This window comes from Cricetulus griseus, chromosome 4, assembly GCF_003668045.3.
Source record: "Cricetulus griseus strain 17A/GY chromosome 4, alternate assembly CriGri-PICRH-1.0, whole genome shotgun sequence".
Taxonomy (NCBI): Eukaryota; Metazoa; Chordata; class Mammalia; order Rodentia; family Cricetidae; genus Cricetulus; species Cricetulus griseus.
In genome coordinates, this window is record NC_048597.1 from 215,209,308 (window position 1) to 215,229,715 (window position 20,408).

At 41.2% G+C, this 20,408-nt stretch overlaps 1 protein-coding gene across 8 annotated transcripts in view; it reads right to left on the bottom strand.

Annotated features, from left to right (window-relative positions):
- Dock3 (dedicator of cytokinesis 3) overlaps positions 1 to 20,408 on the bottom strand; it is a 309,043-nt gene that overhangs the window by 103,218 nt on the left and 185,417 nt on the right. For all 8 annotated transcript variants that reach the window (XR_003485121.2, XM_027414437.2, XM_027414435.2 and 5 more), the window contains 8 exons: positions 17,493 to 17,617; positions 15,799 to 15,961; positions 14,993 to 15,099; positions 14,276 to 14,447; positions 13,823 to 13,920; positions 12,404 to 12,487; positions 7,973 to 8,073; positions 1,721 to 1,802 (listed from right to left, as the gene is read on the bottom strand). Coding sequence is in view for 7 of the 8 variants with exons in the window: in XM_027414437.2 (XP_027270238.1) it covers positions 1,721 to 1,802; positions 7,973 to 8,073; positions 12,404 to 12,487; positions 13,823 to 13,920; positions 14,276 to 14,447; positions 14,993 to 15,099; positions 15,799 to 15,961; positions 17,493 to 17,617 (932 nt within the window). In the remaining variant the exon portion in view is untranslated. The remainder of the gene's footprint in view (positions 1 to 1,720; positions 1,803 to 7,972; positions 8,074 to 12,403; positions 12,488 to 13,822; positions 13,921 to 14,275; positions 14,448 to 14,992; positions 15,100 to 15,798; positions 15,962 to 17,492; positions 17,618 to 20,408) is intronic.

The following is a 20,408-nucleotide window of genomic DNA, read 5'->3' on the forward strand; positions in this document are numbered from 1 at the left end:
AGAGATCATGGACCCTAGAGAAGAACCCACTACTGCCACTTTCCTAAACCAGTGTAATTTCTAACTATATTCTACATACTTATTCTTATTCCTACAGCTAAGTTAGCCCTCACCCTTCATAAAAGACACTTCTTTTTGCAAAGGACAGGGACTATTACAGAAACCCTCAACTGATAAAAATGCAAAGAACAAGTGACAGTGGGTTGCCTAACCCCAAGTGATGTATCTGCAATGCAGTCCCTACAGCTAAGATTCAGGGAATATCACAGAAGGGGCAGAACAATGATAAGAGCCAGAGGACCAGGATGTGTGTTGAGATAGTGTCTTCTTTCCAGGATAGGAAATATGTACTCAAGAAAATTTTTTTAAATACATTTTATTTAAATTAGAAACAATCTTATTCTACATATCAATTCCAGTTCCCTCTCCTTCCCATCCTCCCATGCCCCCCACCAACCTTCCCATCCCATCCCCCATCCATTCTCCAGGGAGGTACCCATTAAATCTTAACTATATGGCTTTCTAAATAAGACCTGCATAATGACATGCCAATGTTGATGGGGAAATTTTCCAAATTTTCTATAGTACCCTTAAGTAATTAATTAATGGGCTCACACAGAATCTTTTGTATGGTCTAATGTAAGCTTCTTAGTACCCAGAACAGACAGTAACTATTTAATGAACATTTGTATGAAGGGAAAAAAAAAAACCCTTACAGCCTTAGGAATTTAAAGTATGTTCAGAGAGTCAAAGAAAAGTAGAGATCTGTGACTTTATCCTACCCATGCTATCTGTGCTACGTAAGCAAGATGAACAATACACAACACAGGGCCTATACTTAGTATGGATGATGTGATATTAAAAGAAGACAGAAAAATGAACAACTTTAATGCCATCCATTCTCCTTTTAATTACAATGTAGAAAGTGTGAGAAACATAATTAAGAAGCAGCTTTAAGGAAAGCTAACCCAAGTACAAGATAAGACAGGGGCAGATACAGAAAGTATGATCTTGCTTTAAGGGTATTTCCAGAAAACATGAAAGCTTTCTTGAAAACATTTGGAAAAAAAAAAAGATTTAACTGTTCTTATATAGCTCTCTATTGTGTAGAGAGGAGCCATGAAAAGAAGTTAATAGGTTGAAGTTAACTCACAGTGAGGGGAGCCTCTTAGCATCTGGAGCTACCCAGCAATGAAAGGCAAGCTGCATTGTCAGGAAACCTGTTTAAGCCAGTGTGTTGACCATCAGCCCACAGAAGACTCCAGATTCTCCTTAAGGCCAAGGTTCTAAGGTCATCTTCTCAAACATCTTCAGATGACCATCCATCCACTTCTCTCTCTTTATGTAACACAGTCCCCAAAACCAGTATTTAGTATCCACCAAAGAAAGAAATTATATTTAATCTTAATTCTAATATATAATCCTCCCACTATTATTTTAGAAGTAGTATCAATACTTGAGCCAGTGGGAGGGTAAACTGATTCTACTGGCAAAAATAAGGCAGAGGAGGATGGCCAGGAGCCATGTTCACTTCCTGCTTCAAGGTAAAATGATGAGGTGAAAAGCTCTTACGGAGCACAACTGAGGAAGAAAGGAGATCACATGGATCAAGGCATTCATTCCTGAGAGCAGGTCAGCACACTACAGTTGTCATGAGCACCATAGCAATCATATTGCACACAAATAACTGCAGGAGTGGCCCCCTTCCCAGTGATGTTACCCGCATGGCTTCCTGAATGTGGTCCTGCCGAATCAGTTCTGCTGAGCAGTCCATGTACCACTTCAAACAGCGGATGAGCTCCCTGCAAAGAGAACATTCACTGAAATTCAATTTTAATCAAAAGGCAAATGAATCTCAAATTTATATTTAGTCAAATAGAAAAATAGCAAAGAACTGCCAAATAGGAAATAATATTCTGTTGATGAGCTAGAGTGATGGATCCATCACAGCTGTGGAATTTTCACATTATCTGAGAAAGATAGACATTCTCTGTCCATAAGGAGCTACAGACTTTTTATCAGCAGTCACAAGCACTCTTTCCCACTCACACTTCCCCCTAAACTTAAGATTGTATTATGTATTTTGATTCTTTTTAAGTTGCAATATCTCTAGTACATACACTGAATAAAAGTGTATAGTTCTAAACGCCACTCCATTCCACACCCCATTTTCCAAAGAACCAAGCCAACTGAAAGCAATACATTTACTGGATCAAAAGTATTATAATTTAAAAGAGAAGACTTAGCAGGTTTGTGTAAAAGAGCTGAAACAAATGACCCTTCAGAACAAGCTTTAGTAGGAGAGAGAATGCCACAACTAAAGAGGCAATGGGAAAGCATGAGGAGACAAATGCTCTGTACATTATGAGGAAGTCTTGGAGGAAAGAGCCTTCAAATTTATGGAGTGGATGGGGTTTCTGATCCTTACAGGTTTCCAGAGTAAGTGGACACAATTCATACTTCTTGGCCTAGCCTATGTGACTTCTGACATGGAGGGAGGCACTAGGTGAGACCATAGTTTAAAGATGTCTTGTCCTTAGCAGCAGAGGGAAGCTGGGCTTCCTATAACAGCCACAGAAAGTGTCTGTTGGTTCTTTGTTCTTATGCATAGCCTACAGAAGATATGTGGCCTGATTTCTACTGGGCTGCCACATCTAATATCTCTTAATCTCTCCCTTCCCTGTCTCTGTCTCTGTCTCCCTTTCTCAGCTTTTTGGGACAGAGTTTCTCTGTGTATCCCTGGCTGTTTTGGCACCTCACTCTGTAGACCAGACTGGCCTCAAACTCAGAAATCCAACTGCCTCTGCCTCCTGGGAGTGTTGGGATTAAAGGTGTGTGCCACCACTGCCCAGCCACTTCTAATCTCTTAACGTACCATATTTTAAAGTGGCAGGTCCATCATCTAACAAGAAGATAGACACATTTACATGGCAAGAGATTAACAGAGGTAAAGGTTATAAGCTTTGGGGCCTACTAGTATGCAGTTCTGTGTTCTTAGGCATATTATTTAACCCCGCTGTGCCTCATTCTATTCACTGAGCATATGAAGAAAATAACAGTACACAAAGCACTAGTATCTACTCTCCAAAGTGCCAAAGAACTCTGCAGGTTTGCCACTGTTAAGCTTTATTTATAGCAGTAAAAATTATATTAATTTTATAAAAATGGCAACATCTTATTTATCCAATGGTCTTAGCTAACTCATTTCACATGAAGCATCTTTTTGTTTTATTTGATCTTTATTTGGGATGCTATAATGTTAGTTTCTCATGCAAACAAGACTGAATTTCAGTAGGTTCATCAGGTTTTTTTGTTTGTTTGTTTGTTTTGTTTTGTTTTGTTTTGGGTTTTTCGAGACAGGGTTTCTCTGTGTAGCTTTGGAGCCTATCCTGGCACTCGCTCTGGAGACCAGGCTGGCCTCAAACTCACAGAGATCCACCTGCCTCTGCCTCCTGAGTGCTGGGATTAAAGGTGGGCGCCACCAACGCCTGGCTTATTATCAGTTCTTAAAAGAAAAAGTACAGTAACTATGTAATAAATTGTATTTTAACTTCCCAGCAGAAAGACTGCAGTTCATATCTATTGTTTGTGACTAACAGCTATTCTAAGATAAAGATAAAGTAAAGGACACATGTTTTTTTGTTTGTTTTGTTTTCCTCTGAGATAGGGTTTCTCTGTGTAGCTTTGGAGCCTATCCTGGCACTCACTCTATAGACCAGGCTGGCCTCGAACTCACAGAAATCTGCCTGCCTCTGCCTCCTGAGTGCTGGGATTAAAGGTGTGTGCCACTACCACCTAGCTAGGATACTTGGTGTATATATATATATATATATATATTATATATATATATATATATATATATATATATGTAATTAGACCAATTTTAAATTAGAAACAAGCTTCTTTTACATGTCAATTCCAGTTCCCTCTCCTTCCCCTCCTCCCCTGTCCCCCCCATCTCAATCCCTATAGGACACTTGTTTTTAACCACTTATTTTTATGAGAAGTTCTACCTACAGCAATAAGGTAAGAAAAATAATTTAAAGGCATTCAAATTTGCAGAAACAAAAATATCTCTGTTTAGATCTCATATATGCTCATTTCCTATTGTTCTACCAGTCAACATGATTGTGAGAATTTGTGTGGGTCACTGAAGATCTAAGAAAATTGTTACAACTAGGTGGAAAACTGGGAAGAGGCCTGAAGGGGAGCAGACAGTGGAACACATGGGAAATGTGAGTGGAGAGGAGGAATACTAGGTTGGTAAGGGTTAAACAAAGAGGGGGTTGGGAGGAAGGTTAACTAAAAGTAAGGGTGGAAGAAATTATGTGGAGAGTAAGACTGAGTGGGAGACAAAGACCCACATGCCAGTCTGGGGCCACCCTGGATCAGAGAAGAAAACAAGGGCTGACCCAATGCCCCAAGGTGCCTGGTAGATGGGCTCTATTGTGGTGAACAAATATATCGTGGGGTCTGGAGGAAGAGAGAGAATGGTTCATGTCTTGTGGAAAAAGGCAGATCCAAAGAGTCGAAGGCAGTGAGGAGCTGGCTGAGATTGGTGGCAAGCCTGTATTCATGTCTGTGGCTCCTGTTAATACCAAAGGCAGAGGATAGGGTTGCACAGAGTAGGCCTTGTCCCTCATTGGCTGCAACACTAGAGAGAACTGGTCCTACTCCTCACTGACTACAGAACTTGAGAGAGTAGATCCTGCACCTTGCCTGTGCAGCATGACAGACCTGACCATATCAAGGGCGATCTGGCCCCGAGGGTGTGAGAGTGGGAAAGCTGGTCCTGGCCCTTTTGTCTGCCATGTGGTGGTGTGGGTGAGGGAACGATGCCTGCCCCCGATCCCTGGCCCTGGTTGGAAAGTTGACTCAGTCCCTCACCAACTGCAGAGTAGGCCCTGCACCTCTCCTGAACAACACAATAGAGATGACCCTGCTAGCAATGGTGTGGGTGAGTCAACCTCAAGGGTGCGAACATGGGAGACCTAGCCCCACTACTGCTGTCATGCAGTGGTGTGGGCAGGGGAAAGAGCCCCCCCCCACACATACACCTACAGCATGTAGGAGAGCTGGCCCCTGGGTCACGAGAGTGAGAGAGTTGGCCCTGTACCTTACCTGGGCAGCATAGCTGTGCTAACCCTGTAGGTGGGCGCATGAGTGAGCTTGCCCTGAGGTCGTGGGAGAGCTGGCTTTCCACTTCTCATCTGTCATGTGGTGGTGACAGCACCACCTTGTCCTCCTTGTCCCTTGCACCTGTGACAGGCAAGAGAACTGCTCCTGCTGCTCACCAACTGTAGCATTAGGGAGAGTGGGCTCTGCACTACATCTGGACAACACAGTAGAGCTGGTCCCATTGATGGGTGCACAGGTGATCTGGCCCTGCCTCTCAGCTGCCATCTGATGGCATGGGCAAGGGACAGAAGCACCCTCCATCCTCACCCCTCAAAGCCTTGTGGAAGGTGGGAGAGCTGTCCCAGACATCATGAGAGCAAGAGGGCTAGCTCTGTCTGTCACCAGTTACACCTTGCCTAGGCAACACAGTAGAGCTGGCCCTGGTGGCATAGATATTGTTGAGCCAGCCTCAAGGACATGACAGGAGGAGAACCAGATCCACTCCTTGTTCATCACTTCAAGGGCTGAACTAGCTAGGACAGTGCTGGAGATCTCACCCTGGTATTGAGGATGAGGGAGAGCTGGCAGGCTGACCAACCCAGCAACCACCAAGACTCAGAACCAGGGCTATGAGTTGGCCCATCCCAGCATCCACCCCATCTGTGATCTGTTAGAATGGGCGAAGGGGCCAGTCCTGCAGACCCGAAGTTGCAGGATCTCCATGATACAAGGCAACAACAGGATATCCAAGAGGAGCCCCAGTGAGGGCCCAGTATCAATGGTATAGCAAAACCCAGAGATCTCAAACCAGACCAATGCAATGAACACCTGTTAAGTAATGATATATGGACTAAAGAGCTTATTGTGTGATTCATTGTGTCACACTATAGCTTCCACAACAAGATTTTTCTTTTCTTTTAAATCTTAATTTGTTTTGTCCTAGGCAGGGGAGAGGGGGGAGGCGGGGATGTTGCAAGGGTAGAGGACAGATATGAAGGGACAGGGAGATGAGCAGGACTGAAATGCATGATGCAAAATAAAGAATCAACGAGAAATTAAATTGGAAAAATAAATTATATGGAAACCTACTACTCTATAAGCTAATTTAGAAACATTTTAAAAAATGAAGTGAATGGAAGTAACCTATACAAGTGGATGTCAATCCCAGAAGCCACAGGCAATCAAATATCACAATGCCCTGTGAGCTGTTGGTCAGGAAGGGACAGAAACCCCAAACAATACAGACTATGGCCATTGCTCTATAGTTAGTAAGACCTTATCTCTGAAGACAGCACACACCTTGGTTGTAGGACATTGAGAAATCAAACTGGAACTGATTTGGAAACTCCCTCCCTGCTGGCTGTCATACACAGTGCCGAGACTGCTACACAGATTTGGTGGAGGGTGACAAACCCATCAACTGTTTCACCCAGGACTGGACCTTAGGTGCTATAATGCTAACCTGCCAAACAAGAGGTCTGCCCACCAGGGCAATAGTGTTTTGAGATTAACTAACTGCTCCCTAATTGGATTTGAGGCCCACTCCACAGGAAGGAATTCAGTGGTTACTACTGTAAACCTGATTAAAATAACAAAGACAAAAATGGAGGGGGCAATTATTATAGTTGTTTTGCTAGATGGACATGGTATCAAACTGCCTTCTAAGTATTTATGTTTAAACCTATACACAAGTGCTACTCTGGATTTTGACCATACAAGCTTCTTTTTGTGGTGAATGGCACTGAATGCAAAAACACATGGCTACTCAAAGTGCTGAGAATAAGTGGCTGCTGGGTGCTTAGTCCTAGACAGGACATCTATATCACTGTCTCTAAGGACCAAGGAACATAAAGGAAGGAAGGGGAAAGACTAGAGGAGCCAGATGACAGCAAGAAGGGCTCTAAAATGTTATCTTCTGGGCATATCATGATCATGGCAATAGTGAACTAAGAGCACTTGCAGTTGACTGCACTGGGTATGACAAGATTGGGGCTGTCAACAGTCAGTCAAAGACAGGGGAGGGGCTCCTGGGGCCCTACCTGTCCTGGGAAACTACTAGCTATTGCTGGATGCTGGGGAAGGGCAGTCACTGAGTGCTTGGAATTGAGCCTTAGTCCTCTAGAAGAGGAGCCAGTGCTCTTCCCCATTGAGCCATTTCTCCAGCTTCCTATTGTTCATTCTTGAAAAGAAGATTCTGACATACGCTACAACATGGATGAACTCTGATGACATGGTAAATGAAACAAGTTACTCATAAAAGGCCAAATACAGCCCGGCGTTGGTGGCGCTCGCCTTTAATCCCAGCACTCAGGAGGCAGAGGCAGGCGGATCTCTGTGTGTTCGAGGCCAGCCTGGTCTCCAGAGTGAGTGCCAGGACAGCCTCCAAAGCTACACAGGGAAACCCTGTCTTGAAAAAACCAAAAGCAAACAAACAAATAAACAACAACAAAAACAAATAAACAAACAAAGGACAAATACTTGACTCTTACATGAGGTACTTAATTAAGAGCATTTGAAATTCAAAGACAAAAGCTACAATGTTTTTCAGAAGCTGGGGAGACTGACAAGTGTAACTGTTGAATGTTACTGAGTTTTGGCTTGTGGGATAAAAAGTTTTGGAGAGGGATGGAGTTCTGGTGATGGCTCTATAATAATATGAAAAAGTTATTTAACTACATGGAATCATAAACTTGAAAAAGGTTGTGATTGTAAATTTTATATTACATATTTTTTAACCCAATTACAAAAATAAAGTTTACAAAGTCAGCTAAATGGATGCTGGCTACAAGTGAACTTCTTAAATTTCTGACTTTCAACTCAAATACAAGTTGTAATGATACCAAATACAACTTACTTATATGCCAGGGCTCCAGCAAAGTGCTTTTGGATATATGTGTCCATCACAGGTCGGAAGTGGAAATATTTTATGTCTCGAAGCAGATTGATGATGAAAACCTGAGAAGACAGAAAAAAGGCCACCATGGTTTAGAGACCTCATAAAAGTGGGGATGGGTTGGGGGACTCAGTGTGGAGCAGGGAGGTTGGGAGGACAAGGGGATGGGGGATTGATATGTAAATAAGAGTGCTTCTAAAATTAAAAAAAATCTCAAGGAGAGATCAGACTCTTGGTCTTCAAAGAGCAAACTGTTAGTGTTCCCTATGGGAACTAAACATAAGATTTCCATTGTCTGTATTTATGTCTTGTTTTTTGTTTCTTCCATTGACTTTACAATCCACATCTGTACCTTACCAGTTTGTGTCTATGTTACCCGGAATCTCTCCATTCACCACAATGATGAGTGGTGTAATATGGATCAGGAACGGATAAAACAATACCTGTTCAAGTGGCACAAACACTCAGGTGTCCTCCAAAACTTGGAAAAGGGGGTAATTTAAGCATGTAAAAGGCTATGCTCTTCCAAAAAGGGTCTCATGACCAGGGGGCAAGAAAAAACAAAAACAAAAAAACAGAGGGCCATCCTAGCTTTAGCTTCAGTTCCCTATCCCTTGGACTGGAGTACCAATTCATCTTGAATATACAACTCTCCTGTGGGACTCCTGCGTGCCAAACGTTGATATCACTTTCAGTTGAGATCAAATGCAACTGAACTTGGGTCCTCTGTAAGAGTAGTACTTGCTATTTTTTTTTTCACATTGAATCTATTTATTTTAGATTTACAAAGCAATTCTATACTTTATTATTATTATTATTGGGTTTTTGTTTTTTATTATAAATTTTTATTTAAACTAGAAACAATCTTATTTTACATATCAATCGAAGTTCCCTCTCCTTCCCATCCTCTCATGCCCCCCACTGACCTCCCTATCCTCTCCCCAGGGAGGGTGAGGTCTTCCATGAGGGATCATCAAAGTCTGTCACATCATTTGGGGCAGGGCCTAGGTCCTCCCCTGTGTATCTAGGCTGAGAGAGTGTCCGTCCATGGGGGAATGGGCTCCCAAAGTCCATTCATGCAATAGTGATAAATACTGGTTCCACCGCCAGAGGCCCCATAGACTGCCCAGGCCTCCTAACTATCACCCATGTTCAGGGGGCCTGGTTTGGCCCTATGCTAGTTCCACAGCTGTCTGGCTGGGGTCCATGTGCTCCCACTTGCTCAGGTCAGCTGTTTCTGTGGGTTTTCCCAGCATGTCTTGACCCCTTTGCTCATCACTCCTCCCTCTCTACAACTGGATTTCCAGGAGTTCAGCTCAGTGCTTAGCTGTGGATCTCTGCTTCTGCTTCCATCAGCTACTGGATGAAGGCTCTAGGATGGCATTAAAAGTAGTCATCAATCTCATTATAGGGGAAGGACATTTAAGGTAGCCTCTCCACTACTGCTTAGATTCTTAGACAGGGTCATACTTATGGATCTCTGGACATTTCCCTAGTGTCAGATTTCTCTTTAAACCTATACTGGCTCCTTCTATTAAGGTATTCTTTTCTTGCTCTCCTCTATTCTTCTCCTGACTCAATCTGAGCAATATTCAATTTTATATGGAAAAACAAAAAACCCAGGATAGCCAAAACAACCCTGTACAATATAGGAACTTCCAGAGGTATCATTATCTCTGACTTCAAGCTCTACTATAGAGCTATAGTAATGAAAACAGCTTGGTATTTGTACAAAAACAGACAGGCAGACCAACAGAATCAAATCGAAAACCATGATATTAATCCACATACCTACAAACACCTGATTTTTGACAAAAAGCTAAAGTTATACAATGAAAAAAGAAAGCATCTTCAATAAATGGTGCTGGCATAACTGGATTCTGACATGTAGAAGATTGCAGATACATCCATATCTATTGCCATGCACAAAAGTTAAGTCCAAATGGATCAAAGACCTCAACATAAATCCAGCAACCCTGAACCTCTTAGAAGAAAAAGTGGGAGGTACCCTAGAATGAATTGGTACAGGAGACCACTTCTTGAACATAACACTAGTAGCATTGACACTGAGATCGGCAATTAAAAAACAGGACCTCCTGAGACTGAGAAGCTTCTGTAAGGCAAAGGACACAGTCAATAAGACCAAAAGGCAGCCCACAGAATGGGAAAAGATATTCACCAACCCAAATCTGACAGAGGGCTGATTTCCAAAATATACAAAGAACTCAAGAAGCTACTCACCAAAACACCAAATAATCCAATCAAAACGTGGGGTTCAGAACTAAATAGAGAATTCTCAATAGAGAAATCTAAAATGGCTTAAAGACACTTAAGAAAGTGTTAACATCCTTAGCCATCAGGGAAATGCAAATCAAAACAACTCTAAGATACTATCATGCTCCTGTCAGAATGGCTAAAATAAAAAAACATCAATGACAATTTATGCTGGAGAGGAGTGCAAACTTGTACAGCCACTTTGGAAATCAGTATGGCAGTTTCTCAGGAAAATGGGAATCAGTCTATCTCAACATCCAGCAATCCTACTCTCAGACATACACCCAAAGGATGCACATTCAGACAACAAGTACATCTGTTCAACTATGTTCACAGCAGCATCATTTGTAACAGCCAGAACCTGGAAGCAACCTAGATGCCCCTCAACTGAAGACTGGATAAAGACAATGAGGTACATTTACACAATGGAGCACACTACTCATTGGAAAAAAATAATGACATCTTGAAATTTGCAAGCAAATGGTTGGAACTAGAAGAAACCATCCTGAGTGAGGTAACCCTGTCAAAGAAAGACAAGCATGGTGTGTACTCACTGATATATGGATTTTAGACATAGAGGAATTACTAGCCTACAATCCATACCTCCAAAGAAACTAGGAAACAAAGGGGGACCCTAAGACAGACATACATGGGGAGGGAGATGGGAGAAAGAGGAGTGGAGAAGAGGAGGGGGGAGGGGAACATGAGGGGTCAGGAAGAGTAGTACTTGCTCTTAACTGCTGAGCAAACTCTTCAAATTTGATCTTGGAGGGGTGTGACAGGTAGGTTGGTTGGTTAGTCTTCCTTGGGTGATAATTCTCAGACGCTTTTTTATTAAAAAGAAATCTTCTGCTAACTCAGTCTAGTAAGTTGCTGCCTTTAGATTTTTTCTTTATTTTTTTTAAATTTTAGAGGCACTCATATTTACATATTCATCCCCCCCATTACCTCACCCTCTCATCCTCCCATGTTCCCCCCCAACTCTTCCAACTACCCCACCTCCTTCCCAGGGATAGTGAGGTCTGCCAAGGGGGACTGTCAAAGTCTGTCATATCTTTGGGGGAGGGCCTAGGCACTCCTGGCTGTATCTGGGCTGCAATAGTATCCTTCCATAGGGAATGGGCTCCCAAAGTCCATTTGTGCTCTAAGGATAAAGACTGGCTTCACTGTTAGAGGTCCCATAGACAGTCTTGGCCTCCTAGCTGGCTCCCACATTCAGAGGACTTGGTTCGGTCCAATGCTGGTTCCCCAGCTTTACAACTAGGGTCTCTGTGCTTTCACTAGATCAGGTCAACTGATTTTTTTTTTTGAAACACATGATAGAAGTAATAAGGAGCACATGCCCGACACTGCCTGGATGACCAGGATCCCACGGCTAGATAGCCCAGAGCTTAAAGTAGAACCAAACACAACTGGCAAAACAAACAAACAAATAATGAAATGATTCATATATTCATAGATCAGAATCTAGTCCAGTCAACATCAGAGAGGCTGCCTTTGGCAGCTGATGGGAGTAGATGTAAAGACCCACAGCCAAACAAGAGGTGGAGAGAACACCCAGGTCAGAGGTCTCCATCATGTCCCTCCCCTCAGAGCTCAGGGAACCCCCCAGAAGAGGGGGAGGGGGAGTTGTGGGAGCCAGAGGGGTTGAGGACACTGGGAGAGCACACCGCAGCATCAACTAAGCAGGAGTCATGGGGGCTCACAAAGACGGAAGTGGTAATCGCGGAGCCTGCACGCATCCGCACTAGGTCCTCTGCACATACTTTACGGTTGCTGGCCTGGTGTTTTGGGGGGACTCCTGACACTAGATTTGGGGAGTCTGACTCTTTTGCTGCTCTTGGGACCCTTTTCCCCCTACGGCTGCCTGGCCCAGTCTTGATGTGGGCTTGGGCTTGGCCTTATCGTATCTTGCTCTGTCATATTTGGTTGATGTCCCTGGGAGGCCTGTTCTTTTCGGGGCACAATGAGGGTAGGGGGAGTAGATCTGGGGAAGAGGGGGAGGTTGGAGATAGGGGGACCTGGGGGGAGTGGAGGTAGGGAAAGTTGCAGTCAGGATGTATTGTATGAGAGAAGAATAAAAATTTTTTAAAAATCAAAATTCAGGAAATGACTTACCAGAGACTGAAAAACCAAAAGGCCATATTTCTCTGTATTATCATCCAAAATCACAAAGAGTGTATCTAATATATCCTGCAGAAACTGAAACAATAAAAGAAACAAAGGGTTCATGTCTTAAGACTGTGGATGCATGGTCAAATTTTCATATAACAATGATGTTTAGCTCCTAGCAAACAACAACAAAAATCTCCAAGAATCTAAAAAGCATGACAAAAAACATCCAGTCCCTGCCTCTACCTAGATAAGGGATAACCAGGTGGCTCTTGGGGGGTATATATAGCTTAAGGATTTTGCAGAAGATATAGGGTGGCTCTTCCCATTGGGCAAATGCTAAACTGCTATGGAAAGAGTAACTACCAAAATATCTTGGGCAAAAAGGAAAATGCAGCCAATGAGGGCTCTCAACGTGGATAAAAAATCTGGCAGTGTTGTTTGTTGCTAGTATTTGTTTTACGTATATATGCCTTTGTTTGAAGCAGCAAAACTAGGGGAGTTAATAGTAAATAACAATGGGTGCTTGGAGCCTTGAAAAATAAAATCTATTATGTTGCAATCAAAGCAAATAAGTTATACATTAATAATTTATTTCCAAACAATATGAGATAACATAGGGCTGTTCCTCTGCTCTCTTCAGCAGAGCAGTATTTTCTGTTGAAGTGCCTGGTACAATCTTAAGCCAAAAACCAATCCGGCAAAATGCTGCCCAGAGAATTCCTAAAAATACCTCTGGAAAAGACAGTGTTTCACTAGATGGGAAATATCACAAAGATACCTAAGAAAGCAGCCATGATAAAGGGTAAGAAAGAGTTCCCTAATATGGACCCTAGGTAAGAAATTGGGCCAAAAATAACAGCTACACACTAATGGACAGTATTCAGAGTATTTATAATGAAGAGCCAGGGCTTATGTGTTAAGAAAAATGAGAAAGACCTAAAGAAAGAAGAAAACAAAAACATTCAGACACTATAATCACTGGGATGACAAAAAACATCCAGTCCCTGCCTCTACCTAGATAAGGGATAACCAGGTGGCTCTTGGGGGGTATATATAGCTTAAGGATTTTGCAGAAGATATAGGGTGGCTCTTCCCATTGGTCAAATGCTAAAGAGCAGATACTTTTTACCACTATCCTTTAATATTTTTTTTCTGTGGGAAGTAAAACAAATCATTAAATAGGGTTTAAAATTTAAATGTAATTCTTGAGAGGATAATAATTTTTTTTTGAAAAAAAAAATAAAGTAGCTAGAAGAGAAACTGAAGAAAACAAAAACAAAACAAAAAACCTTCCCAAACTATTCCCATCCATCTATTATGTATTTGGAGAAATGGTCTTAGAGGCTTACTGGCAGATATCACAGGGAATTTCTGCCCATATTCTTTTTCAGAAAGTGTGTTTAGACTGAGTGAGAAACATACCTTAACAATTTCCTCCCCACTGACATGCCGCAACCGTCCTAGTATGTCCATGATCCGGTCTGGGAAGGCTTTCCATTTCAGCAGAGCAAGGAGGTCCACTAGAAGGGAAACCCAGAATACAGTGAACCATATAAGGTTAAGCAAGGCTCAAATTCTTTCAGACAAAGAAAAATGGAATCTAGGGTAATAGAATTGGTTGTGACTATAGGAGATTATTTTCAGTGCTGAAAAAAAGGACAAAGATTATCTGTGTACTATGGATGTGAACCGTAGGAACTACAAAAACCATGGACAACTTCGTGGGCTATTATTGAACAATCCCTTCAATTTCAAATGGAAAAAAAGGTCTCTGCTTTGCCATCAAGAAACAGTCTTGATCTCAACACACTCAGCAGTGTGGAACCAACAACTGAAAACAAAAGAGAGATCCACCTTGCAGGCATCATTACCTACCATTTTGTGTGAGTTTGGTAGAAGAAAGTTGTGTAGAAATGAAGAAAGACTCTTTGGTGCTACGCTGGAAGATGAGACTGGAGGGAATATTAGGGCAGCCATTGTAGTCTTCTTTGCAGCAGGGCAGGCCCAGGTACAGGGCATGGTTGTTAAATGTGCTATTCTCATCACACTGTAGGTAAACAGAGAGAACAGAGGATGTTTCCTAAGCCACTAAACATGTAAAAACCAGGTCCCAGGGAACTTCTGAGTTAACACTATAACCATCTTCCTACAGTTGGACCTTGGGTTGCAGGTTCTCCTACAGGAGTGCTTTCTGTTCATGAATTTCCTAGAACATGATAGGATCTGTGGCCTCTATCTGATAAGCAACCTTGGTTAGCAGCTATGCTGTGTAACTGACAACACTATGCACTCAAACAGCAGGAATTGGAACATATTAGAATGATAATGGCATAAAAGAGTTGGTAATGAATTCTCTCTACTGAAGTGAGAGGTAGGAAACAAAGGGCATGCTGGTATTAGTTGTGGGAGAAGGGCCACCTAGAAATGTACTTAGAAAACTAAGGCCTGGCCACAGTTGTCCTACTGTCACACACCAGTGTACTACCTAGAATCCTCTGACCTGACCAATGAAATTGACTTAAGTGAGAATCATACTTGAGAATGGCCATAACTGAGGTATGGAATGGAGATGAAAGAAAGCCAGGTCCGTACCTTATACACATAAAGCTCATGAATATCATCTGAGAGTGTGGTGCCATCATCACGCATCAGGGGAGAGAATGCAAAACCAAAGAGTTTCTTTTCCCCTTTGTCCTTTGCTGAAAGCAGAGCCAATTATTAGAAATCCCCTTGTATTTGTCACCCACACTCTTTTGAACTTTACTACATTAACTAGGTAGCAACCTGACTGCAGGATGATGAGAAATATGCTGTCTGAATTTCCATTAGTATCTCAAGGTATACAAGGCTACCATGACCACAGGAGAAACTAACTTTCTAGTCTTGATAAAAAAGGGAAGAAGGTTCTTTAAAAGTAGTTTAGTAAGTACAAAGAAAACATTCCAAATAACACAGGGCATTTCAGATACTAGGAAAAGCCAATATCAGATCCCAAGGATTTAAAAAAAAATGTGTGTGTGTGTGTGTGTGTGTGTGTGTGTGTGTGTGTGTGTGTGTACATATGTGTATGTGTGCACCACATGTGTACATAAGGCTAGAAGAGGGCATCAGATCCCCTGGAGCTGGAGTTACAGATGGTTGTGCGTCATCTGATGTCAGGGATGGGAAGTGAATTCAGGTGCTCTAGAAGAGCAGATTGCTCTTAACTGCTGAGCCATCTCTCCAGCCCCAAATTTCATGGTTTTGAACCATCGCTTTTATAGTCTAAGATGCAGGCTCTGATGACGTCCTATTTCTGTTTATTTCTAGTTCCCACTAACAAAAATCTTCACAATTTTACTTCAAGAGTAAAGTTACATTTTTATCCTTGAGGGAATATGAAGTGAAGTCTCACTCACTGGAACAATGTCTGAACTCAAAGCGTAGATGGGAGCCCCGGAATCTGTCAATGGGAATAGGCAACTTGATAATTTCTCCCCAACGAGGACTATTACTGTGGTAGAGAACAAAGGAGTGATAGGAACTCCTATTTGGCTCTCCAGAACCCAAGCTGATACAGTCCTAGAAAAGAAAAGCAAAATAAGATGTTATTTTCATGGAAGAACCTCACTTTCTCTGTCATTAGAATGCTTTATTTTATCCTATGTGAAGATCTTATTTTTTCAGCTGATCAGATGATAATATATTTGCCTTAAATTCATTATTTTTGGAAGTAATTATATAGACAGTGTAGTTGTTCCAGGAATGCCCAATCTGAGGTTCCCAGATCACATGCATCCTAGGATAGCTATGAATGCTGCCCAACACATTGTAGATGACAACTTGGGAAAATATCAATAAGTTGGGCATTCCTGGCAGCAGTGGTGATGCTCCTTATCTTCCTTGGGTCAGAAGTAACCACACAAACTGTAACAAGCTGAAAGAAGCAGGTTGGCGCACCTGCAACACCAAGGTAAGTTTTTCATTCTTTCCGAGAAAGAATATAAGAAGTTCCACAGAAAAGTCAATTAATTATACATGACATTTTATCAGACCAAGAAGAAATTCTAAATTATAAGATAAAGACTGTTCTCTAATTTTCCTTAATACTATGTCAAACTACTTTAGGTTACCTTTATTAACTTTCCATAAACAAGATATATCAGATTTAATCTGACTCAAGCTTTGAAACATTACTACAAAGATGCAGACTTAGTACTGTTTTGTTCCTTGTCCTACAAGATGAAATTTTGGGCAGTAAAATTAAGGGCAGCTCCCACATATGAGTGGCTAATAGCTCTGCCTCTCTGATGCTTTCCTGTGTAAGCAATGAACATGACCATCTAGGGCTCTTGAGTTGAGTTTATTTATTTAGTATTTTACAGTGACACACAAATCACTGTTTTTTCCCTGTTTAAACATTCTCTTCTATTTCTTTATGCTTTGGGGGACTATTTTGACTAATTTTGCCCTTTTCCTCTATACAGTAAAGCTAATAATTCCTGTTCCAACTTCCTCATGGGGTTTTAACCAGTACACCAAAGTGAAGCTTGTAAACAGCTGGTTTGCTAGCTGTCTTTACCCTGACAGAACTGAGGAAAAAACAGGCAATCTTAAAAAAAAAAAAAAATCAGCTCTCCAGGTCTCCATTTTCAATGAAGAATGACAAAGAATCCTTATACTAAATTGATGGAAATGATTTCCTAGGCTGGATCTGTTCTTCTCTGACCCAAAATGTGTTGCCAGCAAGAGGGTGTGCAAATCCTATCCTCTCTCAAAGAGCAAAAGGACAAAGGAGGACCTACTAATCACTACAAAAACCAGGCAGCTCTGTGCTGGGTGGAACGGAAACAGGTAACATGCAGGGCAGAATGTTGGGCAGAAGCAAAGGAATAGGTCTAAAATGGAGTAAGAGGCATGCAGGTTAGACAGTAGGAAGAATTGATGCAAGGGCTATACGACATTAGGAATCCTTTTCAAGGCACACTGCAGAGCTTCCTGAATGAAAAAGGAAGGCAGGAAAAAGAAAAAAACCACATAGGGGCCATTTGACTTTGGTTCTGCCTAAAGGGAGGGAGCTTCTGTACTGACAGTCCACAAAAACAAGCCTTACCTTCAAGATTTCTCCATCTGCATAAAGTACATACATGGTCACTTCAATATTCTTTTGTACACTCTTTCCCCCTCTTTCAAAATCCCCCTTCTCCAGGGTTAGGTACAAATCATTGCGGATATCACCTGTTGAGGGGGGAAAATGCAATATGTTCATGACCATAGATACCCACAATGTCCCGTTTGCATGGAGGATCAGGCTAGCATTTGGATCCTAGGGGCATTCCAAACTTGGTTAATAACAATGGACTTTCCGCCAACACCAGTGCAGCAGTATCAGAAGGTTAGTTACATATTCTCTAAGTGTATCCTAAAGGTGTTCACTACAGCTTACTTAGAGAATCTTATCTTGGGTTGTTGGTGTTCAGACTGCTCACTCTCTCCCCTCCAAGATTTTAGAAATTATTTTAGTCATGTCTGTCTTACCTTTAAGAGATAATTTTTTAAGCCTTGGAAGAGATTTTTCTTGTCTTTCATAGTTTTCTTTTTACAACTCTCAAAACATTGGAATCTGAATAAAGGACACACTACTTCTTTCTGGAGGCTTATCAAAATATGTTTATTACCTAGAGTCACAATGTGAGAAACACCATTTGGTTTTGGTTAGCAAGGAAGCTTCCTGATTTGGTCACATATATGTAGCATTGCTATCTTTCTTGTACCAACTATCTCTCCTCTCTACCTTTGAAAGTGTCTTAGCATCAACTCTGAATAGGTCTGGCCTATATGCAGAGGCTTCTCTTGAGGTCTTCATGACCCTTCCTGTCATTCTTCAGAGTACACCATCCTAGCCTAGGAGTGCAGCCTAACAATCACAATTATATGATACACAAAGTTTTCAAAATAACTTGACTCAAGTAGAGAAGAGCAGTCTATGACAAATATTTTTTAGGAGCCTGGAAAACTTTTTCTAATATTGAAAGCCATCTTGTTTCCTTAGGCTTTCATGAAGGGAAAAAGAAAATGTGTTCTAAAGATTATTCATGAATATTCCTATTGTATATGTGGGCAGGTTTGAAAGTGTCCATTTATGTAGTCTTCTCAAACTTTTCTCTTTGTTTGGGTGGTCTGTGCTTTAAAGTCTGGTTAAGTTTAGAGCCTTACTCTGCTTCCTTTGTTCTGACCTTCTTCATATACACCAATAGTACTGTTATGTACAAGTGTGATGGGGATGGCAGACAAAAAAAAAAAAAAAAAAAAGGAACTCAAATTCATCAGTTTGTCACTGACTGGTAACAGGCTGAATACAATTATTTCTGTATGTATTGAAAGCCCCTAAAGTCTAAAATTCAAACTTGGCTGGGAAATTTACTATTGGCTATTGTCATTATAATGGGATGAGTCAGAATTGATGACACGTGGCACCTTTAATAATTGAAACTGCCTCTTCTAATAAAAGCCTTTTAGTTACACATTAACTTATGGAATTTAAGTAATTATTCAGTTTCTAGAATGATTTTTAACATTAAGTGAATAAATGAACTAAGATAATTTTAATGTCTATTTTTTATATGTATGGCATTTTGTCTGCATACTACATGTGTGCCTTCCAGAAGAAGGTGTCAAAGTCCCTGGAGCTGGAGATGGTTGTGAACCATCACATGAGAGGAACCTGGGTCCTCTACAAGAACAGCAAGTGCTCTTGGCCCCTGAGCTGTCTCTCCAGCCCAATATTAATGTCTAATCTAAAGACTAGGTACTTTGTTTACTCTGGTTTTCAGTTTCTGGGAGTTACTTTAGAGATAGTTCATGTGACTTTTAAAAGTGAGTATCTGCTATCTGCTTGAAATAATGTTCTAATGCATACAAAATTTTCATTTCTATGGCTTTATGTGTAGGTCAACAATAAACATGCCCTTGAAATGAGATTTTTCAAACTTTTCTTAGCAATAACAATACTGAATAACACAAAACTGGGTCTTTATCTTGCAGACTGTTAATGACAAAATTTTATCTATGTTGATTCATTAATGAATTCATAGTTTTTGAGCAGGATATTTCAAGTGAAAGTGCCAATTTAAAACAAAAGGGCTAAACTAGCTATTCCTTCAGTTTCTACTCTTTTTGAGAGTCTTAGTGATACCATTCAAAAGATTTAACACAAGTACTAACCCTCCAAGGTACAGACTGAAGCAGCTTGGTTTTACCATATCCCTGATTACTCCTTATTTAGATAATAGATCTGCCTAGACCACAGATAATCTCAGAACGGGTATAGACTGCCTTATGGCTGTAACTTGCAAATTGTCTTTCATATTTAAAAATGATACTTCATGAAGGTTAATATTACTTGAGGTGATGCCAGGTTTCTTGTCAAAAGGTCCTGGTGGTATCACTAAAATCACACTCTTCACTAATTGTCCTGGAATTAGGAGAAAACCTAAAAAGCAAGTATGAACAGCCTAAGTGCACCTTATAGGTAGTCTCCCAGGGTTTTCCCTCCCTTTAATTGTTCCCCAATCCACATTATATATTCCCCAAACTCAACAATGGAATCATGCCTCAAGATTAAGGCACTGCCTTCAAGAAAAACGTTAACATTCATTGCCAGGAACTACTTCCCACTGAGGGAAGATAACAGGCACTTTGTAATGAAGATGGACAAGAGAGGACTTAAGTACTGGTTTTGAAGGTTTGCATGTTAGTGCCTGGCTGATAATATTTTAATGACCCAGATATCATGTTAAAATAGATTTCTAGCATCTACCTATTGGGATTATAGAGAGTCATGCGTACATATATTTATATAAATATCACTAGGTGATTCTGATATTCTTCTTAGTTCCTATTATGGAGGCTTGCTGAGTCGGTAGTGATAACGTTTGCTCAAGAGTAAAAGCCTGGGCAGCCCTAGGCAGGCAGTCTGGAGAAGTGCTGGAAGGGCATTGCTGATTGTTGCCCAGCTAATGGAATATCC